This window comes from Colletotrichum acutatum (genome assembly GCF_030867785.1).
Source record: "Colletotrichum acutatum strain CBS 112980 chromosome Unknown BDZ83scaffold_13, whole genome shotgun sequence".
NCBI lineage: Eukaryota > Fungi > Ascomycota > Sordariomycetes > Glomerellales > Glomerellaceae > Colletotrichum > Colletotrichum acutatum.
This window is the reverse complement of record NW_026849007.1, coordinates 406,583-423,075: the sequence shown is the minus strand read 5'-3', so window position 1 is coordinate 423,075 and position 16,493 is coordinate 406,583. Positions and strand designations below refer to the sequence as shown.

At 55.5% G+C, this 16,493-nt stretch overlaps 5 protein-coding genes across 5 annotated transcripts; 3 read left to right on the top strand and 2 right to left on the bottom strand.

Annotated features, from left to right (window-relative positions):
- Positions 1-17: 17 nt before the first annotated feature.
- Positions 18-1,418, bottom strand: BDZ83DRAFT_70582 (calcineurin-like phosphoesterase). Its single transcript, XM_060511516.1, has 3 exons — positions 680-1,418; positions 209-588; positions 18-83 (listed from the first exon to the last, which is right to left on the bottom strand). The coding sequence occupies exons 1-2, from the start codon at positions 1,280-1,282 to the stop codon at positions 220-222; spliced, it is 972 nt and encodes a 323-aa protein (XP_060369217.1). The 5' UTR covers positions 1,283-1,418; the 3' UTR covers positions 18-83; positions 209-219.
- An 838-nt stretch (positions 1,419-2,256) lies between these two features.
- On the top strand, positions 2,257-4,558 carry BDZ83DRAFT_569033 (calcium-activated chloride channel-domain-containing protein; the record flags this gene model as incomplete). Its single annotated transcript, XM_060504140.1, has 3 exons — positions 2,257-2,356; positions 2,415-4,419; positions 4,474-4,558. The coding sequence occupies 3 exons, from the start codon at positions 2,257-2,259 to the stop codon at positions 4,556-4,558; spliced, it is 2,190 nt and encodes a 729-aa protein (XP_060369216.1).
- A 1,822-nt stretch (positions 4,559-6,380) lies between these two features.
- Positions 6,381-9,247, top strand: BDZ83DRAFT_716591 (SH3 domain-containing protein; the record flags this gene model as incomplete). Its single annotated transcript, XM_060511863.1, has 6 exons — positions 6,381-6,597; positions 6,683-6,907; positions 6,984-7,966; positions 8,046-8,136; positions 8,210-8,905; positions 8,997-9,247. The coding sequence occupies 6 exons, from the start codon at positions 6,381-6,383 to the stop codon at positions 9,245-9,247; spliced, it is 2,463 nt and encodes an 820-aa protein (XP_060369215.1).
- Positions 9,248-11,243: 1,996 nt separating this feature from the next.
- On the bottom strand, positions 11,244-13,882 carry BDZ83DRAFT_569229 (transporter Avl9; the record flags this gene model as incomplete). Its single annotated transcript, XM_060504165.1, has 4 exons — positions 11,244-12,794; positions 12,846-13,058; positions 13,114-13,540; positions 13,653-13,882. 4 exons carry the CDS (start codon positions 13,880-13,882, stop codon positions 11,244-11,246), a joined length of 2,421 nt encoding a protein of 806 aa, XP_060369214.1.
- Positions 13,883-15,620: 1,738 nt separating this feature from the next.
- On the top strand, positions 15,621-16,293 carry BDZ83DRAFT_606948 (uncharacterized protein). Its single transcript, XM_060507402.1, has one exon. The coding sequence runs from the start codon at positions 15,827-15,829 to the stop codon at positions 16,250-16,252; it is 426 nt and encodes a 141-aa protein (XP_060369213.1). The 5' UTR covers positions 15,621-15,826; the 3' UTR covers positions 16,253-16,293.
- Positions 16,294-16,493: the final 200 nt, after the last annotated feature.

The following is a 16,493-nucleotide window of genomic DNA, read 5'->3' as shown; positions in this document are numbered from 1 at the left end:
GTGCATATTGGCGGCGCATTTGGTATCTTTCTCTTCTTTCTATCTTTCTGCTTAGTTTCTTTTGTTGCTTTTTTTTGTTCCACCACACGTTCATTAGCACAGACATCGCCATGATACCACACCAGCGCAACGGGCGCACTGCCTTACTACATTATACGTAGTTGTTATAGTTATACAAATACTTTAGGATTCCAAGTCATTGTCTTACCCTTGTTGATATTACAAATCCACCACTTCCACAGGGTTCCCCAACCGCCCCGTATTGCCGTACATTTGCGCGGCGTTGACCATGAGACTGCTGGTGTTGCCGCCGGGCCCGACCATGAGCCACTTCCAGACGACGCCGTGGATGCCGTAGCCGAGGACGGCGAGGGCGTCGCGCCAGCCGGCGTGGGGGAAGAGGTCGCGGAAGAGGCCGCGGGGCGGGCGGGACATGAGGGCCTCGTAGGCGCGCTGGCAATCGTCAAAGTGGACGGTCTGGCGGCCGTGGCCCCAGTGGACGTGGCCGAAGACGTGGAGTTTGGGGCGGACGCGCCAGACTTCCTGAAGGAGGGCTGGGCAGCCTAGGTTGAGGTCTAGGTGGGTTTTCTGGTGGCGTGTGTTAGATGAAGAAGTTGATGAAGGTGGAGAGGATGAGATGAAGTGAAAATGAGATGAGATGAGATGAGATGAGACTTACTGGTGGGGTGTGAGTGATCAAAATGTCAGTGTCAATTGGTACGGTATTGGTCCAGGGCGGTGATGAACGATCATACTGGAAAGCCATTTCTGAGCCGCCGCAGGTCGGGATATCAGGGGCGCCGTAGATCTTCAAATGACGGCCGCCCTTGAACTCGAGCGTGACGGCATCGCGGATGAGATAGCGGATCCCCTTGAAATCGAGGCTCTTGCCGCGGTCCTCGGGCAGACGGGCGCTGGGATCGAAGAAGCTGTCGTGATTGCCGCATACGAGGATCTTGTGTTGGTGAGGCTGAGCGGCGAGCCAGTCGAGCTGGGCCTGGATGTCGGCGACGGTGCCGGCGTTGGTGAGGTCTCCGGCGTGGATGAGGAGGTCGCCGGGGGGAATGTCGACGTCGGTGCGGTCGTGGGTGTCGGAGAGGCAGACGATGCGGATGGCGGGCTTGTCGCGGGGCGGGGTAAAAGGGCGGCCGCGGAGGAAGAGGATGATGCTGTAGATGATTGTGACGAGGAGGTTTAGGGGTGAGAGGATGAGGGCGTCGATGAGGGTTAGGGGTTCCCAGTCGTTTTTGCGGCGGAGGCCGAGGGCTGTGAGGAGAGTCATTTGGGGATTGTGTCCGTCGGTGTCCCTGTGGGTGGGGGTATCGAGTGAAGGGACGCAGGGGTTATGCGACTTCCATGTGAGCTGCTGTGAGAGGTGAGTGAGATTGGTGATATGAAGTGAGGTGAGATACGGTGAGATGAGGTGAGGTGAGGTGAGGTGAAGTGGTGTTGAGGTTGGCCGGACGGATCTTCACATGGGGCAGAGGGAGCTCCAAGCAGCTGCCCGAGCTGAAACCCCACCGATGACAGCACCAGCCAGCACTGGTGCAATCCAATGACAGTCCACCCGTCAGAAGTCAATCACTCAGTGCGTGTCGCCATGTCCACAGTGAGGTGGGCCGGCCGGCACCTGGCACGGCGGCGGTTCAGCTATGCTGGGGGCCAGAGGGAGGGAGGCCGGGGCAGCACGAGCCATGCACCACCATTGTCACTGCTGCGGTGCTACAAGCCTACGAGGTACAACACCACTGGACATTTCCCAGCGACACGGCAGCGCCAATCCATGTTTGGCGTAGCGGTGGTGGGATCGACTGGTGGGCACTAGGTAGGTACTTCGTACATACTGCGTAGATTGAGGGGCTGGAGCTTGTTCCCTGAAAAAAAGCTCCCCGGCCAAGTCGGGGCCCTGCGCGGTGACGTGACGGTTCCCTCAATCCCACCAGCCAAATGCCCAAGCTCCTCTCTCTCCTTCTGTTCATCTAAAAAACCTGCCAAGCGAGACATCACCGTCATTACTTTCAGCCACTTGGCTAACATTTTCGCACTTGGCTTTAAGACCATCGCGACCCCTACTACCTTTTCTCTTATCGTGTGATCCCGTCACCGTCGACCATTTGGATAGCTCTCATATCTTGTCTCAACAGTGCACCCCATCTCCACGATTGCAATCCAAACTTGCTAACCTGCACACACGACATCCGTGCTCGAGCTCCCGACGACTGATCTTTTGGGACGAACTCGCGGCCCGCAGCAGCCATGGCGACTCTTCGCGACCTTTACAGCGATGAGAAGACCAAGGGTCTAGACACCAACTTTGGCGTCGACTATGTCATCAACTACAAGATTCCCCAAGAGGGTGAGCCCCCTTTTACCTTTGTGCCTCACCACGAAAACTGACCCATTTACTTGTTCAGACCGCGCCAGTGCCGAAGCTTCCTTCGTCCAGCTCATCGAAGCCTTGACCCATGTCGGCCTGACCACCGAGGTCCGGAGAGGCGACAAGAGCTCCGTTCTCGTCTTCATCAAGATCGCCGACAAGTTCCTCGCCGACCAAGTCTACCGATCCAGACTGCAAGACTGGCTACAGGGCGCTCGAACCAACACCGCAGACAAGGACCTCTCCCAGGCTCTCCGCGATGAGCCCGTCTCCGACGCCGAGCGCCTACGCCTCGTCTACCTGCTCATGGTGAAGCCCAAGAACGAGGGCGGAGCCGGCATCACCCCCGAGTCCGGCAAGTGGAAGCACGTCGCCAGCATCTTCCCCCTCCACAACCACTCCTTCAACCGCCAGTGGATCAAGAGGGTGAGCACAAAGGGGCAGACGGACGAGAACGACCTCGACGAAATTCGCGACAAGTTCGGCGAGAGCGTCGCCTTCTACTTCGCCTTCATGCAGACCTACTTCAAGTTCCTCGTCGTTCCCGCCGCCGCCGGTTTTGGTGCTTGGATGTTCCTTGGCCAGTTCTCCTGGCTCTATGCTCTCGTCAGCTGCCTGTGGTCTGTCATCTTTTTCGAGTTCTGGAAGCAGAGGGAAGTCGACCTCGCCGTACAGTGGGGCGTCCGCGGCGTCTCCAACATCCAGCACCCTCGGCCGCAATTCGAGTTCGAGCGCCAGGCCGAGGACCCTGTCACCGGAGAGCCCGTCAAGATCTACTCACCCATCAAGCGCCTGCAGACGCAGCTTCTCCAGATCCCTTTCGCGGCAGCGTGCATCGTGGTACTGGGCACACTTATCGTTACCTGCAACTCGCTGGAAATCTTCATCAACGAGGTGTACAACGGGCCTTTCCAATCCTACTTGGCCTTCCTCCCGACCGTCATTCTGGTGGTTATGACGCCCACTTTCTCTACCGTGCTCACCAAGTTCGCGACGAGACTGACCGAGATGGAAAACTACGAGACAATTGACGCACACCATGCAGCCCTGGTTCAGAAGGAGTTCGTTCTCAACTTCCTGACCTCCTACATGGCCCTGTTCTTCACCACTTTTGTCTACCTTCCCTTCGGCGACCACCTCACTCCTTACCTCGATTTCTGGCGGACCACTGCGCAGAAGATCACCCCCAAGGACGTCAACTTCCAGACCCAGGAATTTTCCATCAACCCCGAGAGAATCAGCAAGCAGATGTTCTACTTCACCGTCACCGCCCAGGTCGTCAACTTCGCCACCGAGGTCATCGTGCCGTACGTCAAGCGCCAGGTGTTCCAGGAGGTCAGAGAGGTGCAGTCCAAGATGTCCAAGGAGGACAGCGCCGCCAAGATCAAGGACCAGCCGGAAGAGGCCGCCTTCTTGGAGCGTGTGAGAAACGAAGCTGAGCTTGAGACGTACGATGTTACCGGAGACTACAGAGAAATGGTCATCCAGTTCGGTTACCTCTCACTCTTCTCCGTGGCTTGGCCTTTGACAGCCTGCTGCTTCCTCGTCAACAACTGGGTCGAGATGAGATCGGACGCGGTCAAGATCGCCATCAGCAGCAGGCGGCCCATCCCGTGGCGCGCCGACTCGATCGGACCCTGGCTCAACGCCCTGGGATTCTTGTCCTGGTTGGGCAGCATTACCAGCGCCTCGATTGTGTTCCTGTGCAGATCCGCTGGCAAGGGTGATGGGCCTCGCGGCACTCCTGGAAGCATTCAGGCATGGGGTCTCCTCCTTAGCATCCTCCTCTCGGAACACTTTTACTTTGGCGCGCAATTCGTCGTCCGCCTCGTCATGAAGAAGCTTGATAGCCCGGGACTGCAGAGAGAGAAGAAGGAACGGTTCATGATGAAGAAGAGGTTGCTCGAGGAGAACCTGGGCCAAGGTGTTTCGGACCAAGCTGCCACTCCAGGTATCGAGAAGACGGAGATGATCACCATGCAGGCTCTTGAGGATGAGGCTCGCAGAATCTCGACCCAAGGCCACGGAGGCGCTGAGGAAGCGTGAGTTGATGTTCTAGCCCTCGACGTTGAAGATTCAAGCTGACGATTTGACAGGTTCTGGCTTCGCCAACGTGGTATGGCCGAGACCATCCAGATTGGTCGCAATCTGATTTCTCAGGTAAGTCGCTGTATACTTTGATCGCCACTGCCACCTTCTGACATGAGACCTTCAGACCATCTCCGGAAATACGACTAAGGCGTAGAGGTCGCCATCAACAGTTGATCAAAAGACGGACTGATGGATAGGTAACAAAGTATACACACAAACCCTTATTGATGAGAACATGAGTTATGCCTCTTCTGGCGTGTATTGCTAGCGAATATGTTTAATCGGGGTCTTCCGAAAAGCTACGGGTTATTTGCTGTCTGTAATCGGGCGTTTGTTTCGGTCAAAATAAGAGTCAGGCGAACCCTTGAATATTTGTCCGTTCGGTGAAGAAAGATGGGGCATAAGTGATGCGGTCGTCGGTGGCCACAATGGGTGACCGATGGAGGAGTTGAGATAAGGTCTGGTGTCAGGGTTGCCTACCTGACCTTACTCAGTAATGCCTCATAATGAATGGGCATATGACCACTAAAAACAAACTGCGCATCGGGCGAGGCAGATCGGGAGGCTTAAACAGCTGGGCGTAGTCTTGTACATTGATGCAAATGCTCGTTAGAGCCTCTTTACTCTAAGGGGTTACGTCGATGGGCTTATATTGAACTGCGCCTCTGCGCTAGCTGTGCTGGACCTCGTGGCTGCAGCGTTCATCTGATGAGCCTACCAGACTCACAGTACTACGTGCCTTAAGTTCCTTGCTTATTCAGTTAGTACGTACCGACACTGTGGACTTGTTCGCTTACAACCCCCTACCAAACGTCCCTCTTCCCTCAATCCCTTACCAGCAAACTCCGTCACGCCCGCGACATTCCTTTCGCTTGAGAAACACCAATCGCGGAGCCAGCTTTAGGAATGTGCCACGCCGATGAAGTCAAACGGGTCTGCCTGGGGGGGGGGGGTGGTTCTGAAGGCTAGCAGCGACAGCTCAGCAGCCCTACCTCGGATCCAAGACGCCAGAACGCCTCCTCCTCCACCTTTGGCGCTTCTCCCTCCCCCCTCCTCCACGTTGGAACATGCAGCAGACATGTTGACACTCTTTTCATCGCCCGCCATGCCGATCTCCTTGCGAGACTAGCCTGATACCGGGGCGAGGTTCACCTGCATTCGCTTGCAAAGGTGGGCGCAACACCACCGCACCGCCTTGCCTGCTTGTCACTCAAGTCAACTTTCAAGACCTGAACTGGAACTGGAAGTGCGGAGGCGTTCCGAGAAGCAAGCCACGCCCGTTGGCTACCGGTACTCTTGTGCCCTCGCTCGTTCGCTCTATCTCTCGAGTGACAGACAGACGGACGGCCCAGAGGTGCGCTTCGTGTCTCGGGAGAGATAGAGAGTGGCCAGTCTGACATGCGGTGCGCCCTGCATCTGCCTACCTTGCCCGCCAGCCGCTCATCTCCAATCCCGTCCCGTCCTTGTGTGCCATACCTTGCCCATCTATCCTGCGGCCTAGAGCTGGCCCTGTTTCTGTGGTGGTGACTCTGAGCGAAGCCGACTAATTGATCTGCTCAGCTCAGCTTAGTAGCTTTTCTACAGCCTTGTCCTATCCTGACCTGCCGTCCTCTTTGCATTTCCTTCTCTTCCTCCTTCTCTTTTTCTCATATTTTCTGCCAAGATCTATTTCCCAAAGTTTCTGTGATTGTGAACTCCCAAAACACTTGGCGATTGCGCAAGTTCAGATTCAAACTTACTATTCGGATGACTATTCGGATGACCCTCTGCCAGCTTGTCGCGCTGGCTTAGCCCATCGTGTACCTCTAACCAACCAGGCCGACAACTCCCCACCTAAACCCCGCCGCCGGAAGACCGAGACCAGACGGCCACCGACCGTCAAAGGAGTTACGGGCCCCCCCTTTTGCCGACCATGGACGTCGTGAAGGACTTGGTGACAGGGCCCTTTGAGGAGGTCGTGGAGAAAGGGAGCGTTGCGCTCGGAAATGCGGGCGACGACCGAGACATGCTCTCCGAGAGCCAGAAGCTGGTCAAGGGCGCCGAGCGCATCCTCAAGATTATTGAGCCGCTGTGCTTACGCCACTTGGAGGAGTCTGGCGTTAACTTTATAGATGCGCTCAAAGATGATAGTATGGTGATTTCCGGTTTCATTCCTCTTCTTTTCTTACACATATAGTGACGGCGTTTAACTGACCCTTTTTGTGATCCATGCAGACGAGATCGCCGACTACAGGTCACAAATGACTGACATGATATGGGACTTTGAAGACGTAATCGATGCAGACACGTATGAAAAGGAAAAGTATGTCGAGCTGCGGGAGCTCTGCAAGAGGGCCGGCCTCCGGACTGGAGAGATCTTGAAGAGGATGAGGCTGGAGCCGGCGCCGCGGGAGCAGCCTCCTATTCCAATTATCGCGACATCGCCACCGGCTACACTCGGTAACTATAGCCATTGCCCCCATGAATTCAAAGATAAAAAAATCAAGCAGCTGACCAAAGATCCACTCGACGATAGAGACCCAAGAACAAGGCCACGGAAGTCTAACCACGTCCCACGAGGGACATCATTTCCAGCCACAGGAAGAGCAACATGCACCAACCGAGCCAGAGCCAAGAGTCAGGGAGGAGGTCCTCGAGCAGCAACCGCCGCCTCCTCCTCCGACAAACCCGTGGAGTATAGGAGCAAGCCCCATGATCGAGACAGGATTGGAAGGGCCAATGGGCGAGATGAACATTGAGCGTCGTCCGCCCGTCTCCATGAGCTCGCCCATCTCTGAGCCGGGCAGCCCGAAGAACATGAGCAGAGTCTCGCACGGCTCAGATCATCGGCTTGAGATCCCCGCCGACCGCGTCCTCTCAGAAGAAGACCGGTACCACCAAATGAGCCCGCAGGACCTCACGCGATCACCGGTATCGATGACGGATAGAAACCACCCTCTCATCTCACGAGGGCGAGCGTCATCTACGACACTAGGTATCGTCACGGAAGACCAGACGCAGACCCCGCGGAACGTGAACGGAGGCTACTCCCCGCGGCCCCACCGGCACTCGCAGACCAGCTCCATGTACTCGCACGCCTCGCGGCAACGCTCCCAGGAATCCCTCCACGACTCCGTATTCGACGGCGGCGGCGGCAGGAGGAACTCGGGCGCCATCAGCCCCTCCATGACGGAGCACCGCGCCTCCACGTCTTCGGCCCACGACGGTGGCCGGCTCAGCCCGACGTCGAGGCCGCCGCCCATCATCCCGCCTAACTTCCCGCCCGGCGTCCACGAGGGCATCGAGAAGGTGCCGCTGGTCATGAGCGACGGCGAGGGGCTGATCCCCGTCGAGTCGGAGTCTTCTTCGCAGGGAAGGGAGGCGGCGCTTCAGGTCTCGTCCCGGCCAAAGGATTGTAATATTGGGTTGAGCAGCTCGTTTTATTTGTACAAGGGGTTCTGTGAGGGTGCCAAGGAGGTCACGCGCGGAGGTCTCGGTGTGAAGAAGGTTAAGAAACCGGTGAGTAGTCAACGTCCCAACGCCACCCCCCCCCCCCTTTTTCTCCATGTAGTACACACGGACTAACTTTTGTTGCAAGGGATTCTCTGGCGCACATGAGGTCGCCAAGTGCTCGAGCTGCTCCTATGAGCTCGACTTCAAACAGGTCGAGAACGACATCAACAAGGCCGGTACGCACTCGACTCTACATATCGATGTCTGACTTGATTCAAGGGGATTCACTAATATGATGACAAACTCTAGAAGAAGCAAACCACACCTCCAACAAAATCTCCTACCGCCCCCGGTTCCTCCAAAAATCCCACGTCGCCACCAAACGCGCAGACGAGTTCCTCTACGGCTGCGTCTTCTGCGTCCACGCCCAACACACTCTCGAAGAATGCGACGCCACAGTCTTCTTCAGCCAGAAGAAGCTCTTCGAGCACCTCGCCCGGCACCCGCGCCCCTTACCCCAAGTACCCGGCATCACAGTCGTAGAAACCTCGGAAACCACGGGCGGCGGCGAGGTACCGCTCCACCTGCGCAACAACTACGACCTGCACTTCCGCGCCGCGCCCCGGCCCTCGCGCATCGAGGGCCGCCAGCTCGAGCTCGCGCAGCTGCCGACGGCGACGGCGACGCAGACGGTCAAGAGGATGTACGGGATGCGGCTGCTGTACGATAACACGCCCGGGTTCGAGCTCGCAAACGGCGCGAGGTTGAGCGGGGTGGAGTTCCCGGCAAAGTACAACGGGGAGTGGGTGATGGGGTGGCACGAGGGGAATTTCGGTTCCGCGCCGCTGGATGTGCTGAAGCTGGAGGCGCCGCCCAAGGCGGAGATTCGCGCGGACACGGCGAGTAATATCTCGGCTGTGGCGAGGTGGAAGTTTGCGCCGAGGCCGAAGGATGGCGGGGATTGGTTGAAGTTTGATCAGGGCGAGAGGATCACCAATATCAGCTGTAAGTCGTTTTCCCCCCTCCCTTCCTATGTAGATGTTTCCATGGTGCGCGCGTACGGAGTATCTTCAGTGTGCTTACACAAGACATCTAGGGGCATGGCACGATCACTGGTGCTGGTCCGGCACCAACGCAAAAGGCGTCTGGGGTATCTTCCCCCAGACCTTCATCGACGCCGCCTCGATCCGCGAGGTCTCGGACCGGTCGAGCATCTCGAGCGGGGAGAGGAGGAAGTCTGGGACGGCGGGCTTCTTTGAGAGGTTCTCTTCCGGCAGGAAGGCGTCGAGGCAGTCGAGCGTTGGGCATGTCATGGTCTCGTCGGGGCCGCGGCCTTCGGTTGTGTGAAGAGGATGGATAGGGACTCGGGTTGGTTTGGCGATGCGGTGAACGTTTTCTTTTGTCTGTTTCTTTGAATGACGATACCTTCTTGGCCTGCTTTTTTAGGAGTTTTCAATACCCAGTAACGATTGAAAGATTCAAACGACATCTGTCTTTGACCAAAAACAATTAGGGCACACCGCATCATCCTCGGAAAGGGCATTTAATAGGTACTCCATCTTCAAATAAGTTCACAACCTGTACTAGTATAAAGAGTAACCTTACAGAAATGGCCTCATTAAAGATAATGAAGTGGATTCAGGAGCCGGTCTAGGAGTGAGGGTCCCGTAACCGTGATCTGATGATTCGCCATGTTTGAAGTGACGAATCTGCAGGTCGTTTGACGAGACGATCAGGAACAATGATCGAAGCGGCATTTCGGCTAGGCCGAGAGAACTTCCGTTCCGTAGAGAATACTGGGTAGGCAGACCGTATTCAGGGATGAATATTCTGCCATGGAGGAAGCTGCATGTGTAGAAGAGAACTGCACTTCTCCGCTCTCACAATTTGACAACATTTCTAGATAGCACCAAGTAGATCTTCCTCATTTCTCATTTCTCAAGATGGGCAAAAAAAGCCATCGGAGCAAGAGAGAAAAGCGTGAATTCCCACAGTTCTTTGCTTGGGCGACCGGGCCATGACTTACCAAGCTTGACAGGCGCCCACAGGTCAGCTTATGTACAGTCGACGAAGCAGGCACCTTCAGCCGATCCCGCCGTCGCGAATATAAATCCAAGTAAAAGTAACAAAGCAAGGTCTCACACCAGGCGCATGGCATCTGCAGGGACCTTTGGCTTCTCGAAGACGGCCAAGACTGCAGTCGATGCTCCATCACTTGAGACCCAGTCTCTGCAATCTTCCTGGGTCTTGCGGTGATATTAGCTGGCCTTACTTCTATGATTAGCAACTCTACCTCGAGCCAACAGAGCCTCTCCTTAACGCTTAGCATCCCCAACATATTCCGAGACTAATACTCTTCTGTATAGCAATATACAAGGGTCAGAGCGTGTAATAATTAACTCGTCTCCTGAAATTTCCCTTGCTATAAAATAAGTGCGCTTCGGAACAGCATCTAAGCAGGAGACTCGACTGGACGGCAAGATGCGAAATGGTCGTCTTGCTTCGAGCAGAGGGGGGAAAGCCTCCTCATGGACCTGGCGTCGGCTTTCATTAAGAGGACTTCCCTCTCACCCTTCCTCCTTTGACCAAAGTTGAAATTCCTTTTACGTCGACAAATTCTCGTGACACTTTTGTAGGTCAACAGTGTTTTTAGCACGAGGTATGGAAGCGCCCTGGATCTAGTCTTACCTCTCGTCAGTAGACGCAACGAAAGGACAAAGTTTACCGAGACACTCCGCCTCGTGTATGCCCAAGTCACGGATTCAAAAAAAAAAAAAAAAAAAAAAACCTAGTCACACAACGTTGCGAATCGTGCTTTCTTTCTCATTGATCTCATCTGTTCCGATCCGTACTATCCAGTCCCGGCCCCCAGTCATCTCTTTCCAGCACACGCAAACCGTAGTACATTGGTAAAACCCCGCGTGTCCGCCAAGCCAACCCAAGGCCGTTAAACGAGCTTTCTCAATCTCTTCCGCATGTAAAAAAATATATATGACGATTAAAGCTACAGATTGGTGACAAAACCAAGATAACCAGAGAACAAAGGGAGGGGCGGGGCCTCCTGTTGATGTGGTTCTTTCATGCGCGCCATATTTCCCAATCCACACCTGGTAATCGGGACCCCCATCCAACAAATGCTTCGCTATGCTGATACTCTGTACAACTCTGTACTGTGATGATCCTTTTGCTTCTCTGCAGGAATTTGTGTGTTGTGCTGTAGTTGATATTTCTCCACTTCCCATGTCCATCATTCCCCATTATCGTCTCGGCCTGCTAACATGCTTTCATTCTTCTTTCTCCAAGGGAAGGATTTCCCCTTCTCATAGGAGTTGATTCTTCTTCCTCACGGGCGATCATCACCCCAGGCCTTGGCCGCTTCGGCCGCAGCCTCCGCAGCAGCCGCCGTCGCCCTGGACTCCTCAACTTCGTCGTCGTCGTCGTCGCTCTCCTGCTGTTGTGGCTGTTGCGCCTTAGTGGGCAGAGCACTCGTGGCCGCGGTGGCAGAGCCTCCCTTCTTCTCCTCCACGTCAGCCTCAGAAGCCACTGTCCTCATAGTGCTGCTCTCGCCGCCATTCAACTTGCCATCGACCTGACCAGTCCCCTTGGAAGCTCCTACCGCCGTAGGCGGCGCAGGCCCATCCTTCGACTCTGGCCTCGCGTGACCCGCAGGCGTCTCCGATTCAATCGACCCCGTCGACAGAATCGACTCCGTATACGTCCCCTGCGTCAGCGGCTGGAAATCGTGCTTCTCCCCATGCGGTCTCTTGTCGTTGATCTCCGTCCCCGCTGACGAAGTCGACACCCGCGACCCCGAGATTGAAGCAGAGTCCCTGTCGCCATTCCCAGCCTTACTAGCGTCCGTCTTGGACTTGCCCCATCCGCGGCCCCAACCGTACCCTCCGCTGGTACTTGTAGTCGGCGACGTCACGGTGCTGTTCCCGCTGCCGCTGCCGCTGCCTCCACCCCACCCGGCCTTGCGCTTCTCGCCCGCCCAGGTAACCCACGAACTCACGTACGAACTAGCCTTGTTGCCAGAGTTCCCCGGCGCCTTGGCGGCTGCTCCCCCTTCCGTCGCCGCAGCAGAAGCGGCGGGCGCGCCTGCCTTTTCGGCCTCCGCGGCAGCAGCCTCCTGAGCCAGGCGCTGTTCCTCGGCCCGTTTCCTCTGTGCCTCGCGGAGAGCTTCCAGGTCAGAGTAGAACTTGTTGAACATGTTGGACGCCTTCTCCTTGCCCACGGCAAAGTTGCGTCCGAGAACCTCCTTACCCACAGCGAGACGCTCGTCCAGGTGCATATCCTGGACCTGCTGAGCGATGCGGCGCTGCACGTCATCAATCGTAAGACCGCCGGCGCAGGGGTGCCGCGGCTCGACGACGTCAAAGAGGTGGGAATCTGTGTTGCCGTTCCAGATGCGGTGGTTTTCGGTGCGGGACCAGTATTCGATGAATTCATTTCCGTAGTCGAGGGACGGGTCGCCTTCAATATGCGGGAGGAGCGCCCGCGGGTTATTCGGGTGCGCATGGAGGTGGTTGCGGTATTTCACCGAAGAGACCAGAGATAGTATGTACTCTTCAAACTGGAGGCGGATGAACTCCTCGCTGCCGACGTAGCCCATGGTGTTTGGACGCTGAGGGTTGGCTTCGTCCCAAGTGTCATTAACTACTTGGGTGATGTAGTCAATCCAGCGGCGGTCTGCAGCTGACAGAGCCAGGGCGTTCTTGAGGGAGGACGATGTGACATTGACGGTGTGCTCGTCGAGATTAATTAAAATGTCGCTGTAGCGGTCCCTCTGCTGCAGAAGGAGCGAATTCGTGCTGCCCACAATGTATGACTTGGTGCCAAAGTCGGCGAGTATGTCAAGTTGCTGCAGAGGGGTGTATGGACCAAACAGACTACCCTGTTGATGTCGTCAGTCAAAGGACCCTTGACATGGCAATAACATACATACCTTGCCGAAAATCTGCAGGGGCAAGCCCATGTAGGTGAGCAGAGAGTTGCGATCGCTGGTCCGCAAGCTCGTGGGCCGCGCCAACCTCTTCTCGTAGTTGTTCAGCTCCGGGTCGGCGCAGTCAACGAGATTACGGATAAGTCCGGGTATCAGAGAAATAAGAGAAAACTGCATCATGCATAATCTTTCACATCGTGATCCGAAAAAAAGCATCTATACTCATCGGTTAGCCCCCAATAATCTACCACTTGGCCAGGAGAAAACGCACCTTTGGCTGCAGCAAACAGCATTTGAACAGCATCAGCGTCTGGGACTTGAACTCGTGCACCAGCTCACGCAAGCTCATGCCGAGGTACTGGTCGCGGCTCTCCTCTTCCGTCAAGAACCCGCGCTCCTTCTCCTCGGCCAGACTCTCCTGAAAGCGGCGGAGGATCTCCGTGTCGGTGAACTCGCGCTGCGCGAACCAGGCCTGTGTGACGACGCTGAGACGCTCGCGCATCATGCCAAAGTGCTGCGGCGTGTCGGCGATGACGACAACGGCTTTCTGGACCGTCGAGCGCGTGACGTCGGCGGGCCGGTTCAGGAGCTGCGAGGCATCGAGCTGCCGTGTACAGGATATGCCGAACAGGGACGTCGCAGGCCCTGTGGCGGTGGCCGGACGGAGAAGCGTAAAGTAGGAGAAGTCCTCGCTTGATCTGGTTCGGGTCGTTAGCTTCTGGTCCAGCTCCGAGACGTCAACAGCAGCCGGGCTCCAAGCAGAGCTTCCAACCACCATATGCGTTACAGTGAACAGGGGTCGAGACTCACAGATGCGCACCATCGCTCAACGCCATGAAGGGCAGCAAGCCCCAGTCGTACTCGACTGCCGGATCGGTGCCCTCCGCCGCTCCAAACCACATCTCAACTTCGGGTCCCCGGGCATGGTGGAAGTCGACAACCGTGACCAGCGGGATGAAATCTGGCTTGGCCGGCGTCGACGGCACCGTCAAGGGCGTAGCGGCGCCTGATGTCGGCGTCGCAACCTCGGGAGTATCCATGTTTCCCTCCTTTTTATCGTGTCTGCCACTCTTTCTTGGTGATGCCTTTTACCGACGAGGGCGTGGACATGCGTCGAATCTGTCGATTGCGTGAGAAACCAGGTCTGGGTTACTTTGGAAAACCGCCCAATTCCTTTGCGAATCCCTCAATCTATGTTTGTAATTCGACTTCTTTGGCGCAACCGGACCACTCCTACGACATTGCCATGTATTTCCTCGGTTCTTGGTCTAGATTCTTTCTTCTCCTTCAGTTATCCCCCTCGCGTGCGTCGCACGTTTCGTCCAACGTTTGCTTGCGTGGGTCAATCCTTTTCGGGGTACCGGTTGCCGCTTCGCCGGCAAAGCCTCGCGATGGGAGGAGGTCTTTCTGTCGGCGTCGAGATCTCTCGGGGCGGATGCACGAAGTTCGTCTTTGTGGTATGCTAATTCGACCCCCAGTAAAGTCGAGGAGGGGTTGCGGGTTTCTGTTCTGACGTAGTATCGAGATTTCCCCGTCCACTCAAAGGGGGGCTAGTGTGAGACAAGCTGCCGGGAATGTTGATCTGCACAAGTCCTCCAAGAGAGCAATTGGCGGCTTCGGTTATCGTCCTCTATACGAAGAATTGGTCGTCAAGAAATGTGACTCTCTCTCTCTCTCTCTCAGCGGGCCGTGATATTATGTAGGGAAGGGCAAGCGTCTGCTTTCTGTACCGCCTGATCTTCTTCCTTCCTCGAGAAATCGGCCGGCAAGCTACCTGCCGGCGTCGCCAAGCAGAACTCGCAGAAAGCGGTGACGGGTTCGTCCCTCTCGAAAGAGCGCGGTCGCGGGTGCGCGAATGGGGCGTACGTGGAACTGTGAGCTGAAAGTATCGGGTTGCACCGTTGCGCAGTGTGCCTCGGTGATTCGACCGCCGCCTCGTAGTTGCACTGGCGAATTAGGGTCCTGGGAAGGGACGTTTGGTAGCAGCTGTAAGAATGGGCGGTCGGTGGAGAAGGCCTTGCTAATCACGAAGTGTCGAATGGCAGTAATAGCACAGAAAGGGACAATTCGCCGCCTCCTTTCTTGGGAGAGAAAAGCTGAAGGTAAAGGCAGACGTGAGTGACGGACCGACGAGCGGAGGAGTGGTAAGAAAAAGGAAGATGGAAACCTGAGAGCTGAGGGGATAGAGAGACTCGAATGCTTGCCCACCACACAGCACGGTTGTTCGCGGTGTGGGTTCGCGGTAGGCTTTGTATTGGACCGGAGGCGGGTAACGTTCAAAATGAGACTGGGTTCGGGAGAGTGGGCATAGTGGATGAGTTGTTGGAATTAGTGCTAATGCACTACGGCAAAAAAGTATAGTAAAATACTTTATTACTACTTCCAGTCCAGTCTTTCCACTCTCATTGTAATTTCCTTGCCGTCCTGCCCCTCGAGTCTCATTTGCTCATCTGGCTTCTCTGTTTTATTTTCTGCCCGCGTTTTATGAGAACGCTCTTATGCGGACACGGGACCCCTTTAAATAGAGCCAAGGATGTACAGTGGTCCAGACAAGTCAATTGTCGGGGATGGGTTGCAATTAAAAACGAACGACTCGTCCCACATTGAAAGAAAGCACGACAGGTTCAGGGGTTCGAGGTTCCAGCGAGGTTCGAGAACAACGGGGGGAGGGGAAAAGAAAAGTAGCAAGAACACGGGCTCAGGAAAATACCCAGGCGACTACGGTGACCCCGCGTGGCCCCCGGTTCGAACTTCAAGTGTCCGTAGCAAGATACGTTACTTTTTTTTTCTTTTTGGAAATGCACGCTGTCACGCACACACAGACATCTGCACTCGCCATCGTGACAAGTATACAACGGTTGAGAGTTGATTGACATCTTATATCGTTCTTTGACATTCTACTACAGCCACTGAGTCCTGACCGGGGAGCTTACAAGCCTAGGCAGCGCGGAGTAGTCTAACACTCTTCCCTCCCAGTGGATATCATGGTCAGTCCACACTTGTCGCAACAAATGAAACCACGACAACAACAAACTGCTTCTCACCAAGAACAAAGTAGCCAAGCAGACCGTGTAGACACTCGTTATCTACCAGACTTTCAACATCCATCTCAAAACCTCCCCGATCCCCCAACCAGCCTAGCGCCAAGGGCCGGACATCGACGTCTGTGGTCCGGTCGTGTGGTCCACCACAGACACGTCAACCATGCACCGAAGGGAAAAAGCACCGACCACGTCTCCATGGCACGTCACATCAATCAATCAATCGATCACGATTTCACGACTCACAACTTTGCTTCTTCCCGCTACTTCGGTTCCCGTGCTACCCCTTCTCAAGGCGACTTCACTTTGAACTGCATGTGTGGTGTACCGGTATTCCCTCAAGTGCAATTCTTCAACAACGACGGATAAACGGTGAGAGAAAGGTGGTGTGAATTTACCTAAGAAGCCAAACTTTGAGCCTGTAAATCAACAAACCTTTTTTGCCCCAGCAACATCGCAAATGCCACCCATAAGGCGTAGGTACTAAACTGAAAACAAACCGGAGTCAACTCCTAGTCTTCTAACGATAAATTCTCCCAGTCCATGACCGACTACCTCGGTGAAAGCGACGAAAAGTCGGAGAGGCAAAAACACCACGTCAACCTTCCCT

Excerpts from the sequence above, each read along its gene's own strand:
- BDZ83DRAFT_606948 (XM_060507402.1), top strand. The coding sequence starts at position 15,827 with ATGGTCAGTCCACACTTGTCGCAACAAATGAAACCACGACAACAACAA.
- BDZ83DRAFT_70582 (XM_060511516.1), bottom strand. The coding sequence starts at position 1,282 with ATGACTCTCCTCACAGCCCTCGGCCTCCGCCGCAAAAACGACTGGGAA. Across the intron at positions 589-679 it reads TGATCACTCACACCCCACCA|AAAACCCACCTAGACCTCAA; the intron begins GTAAGTCTCATC and ends ACACGCCACCAG.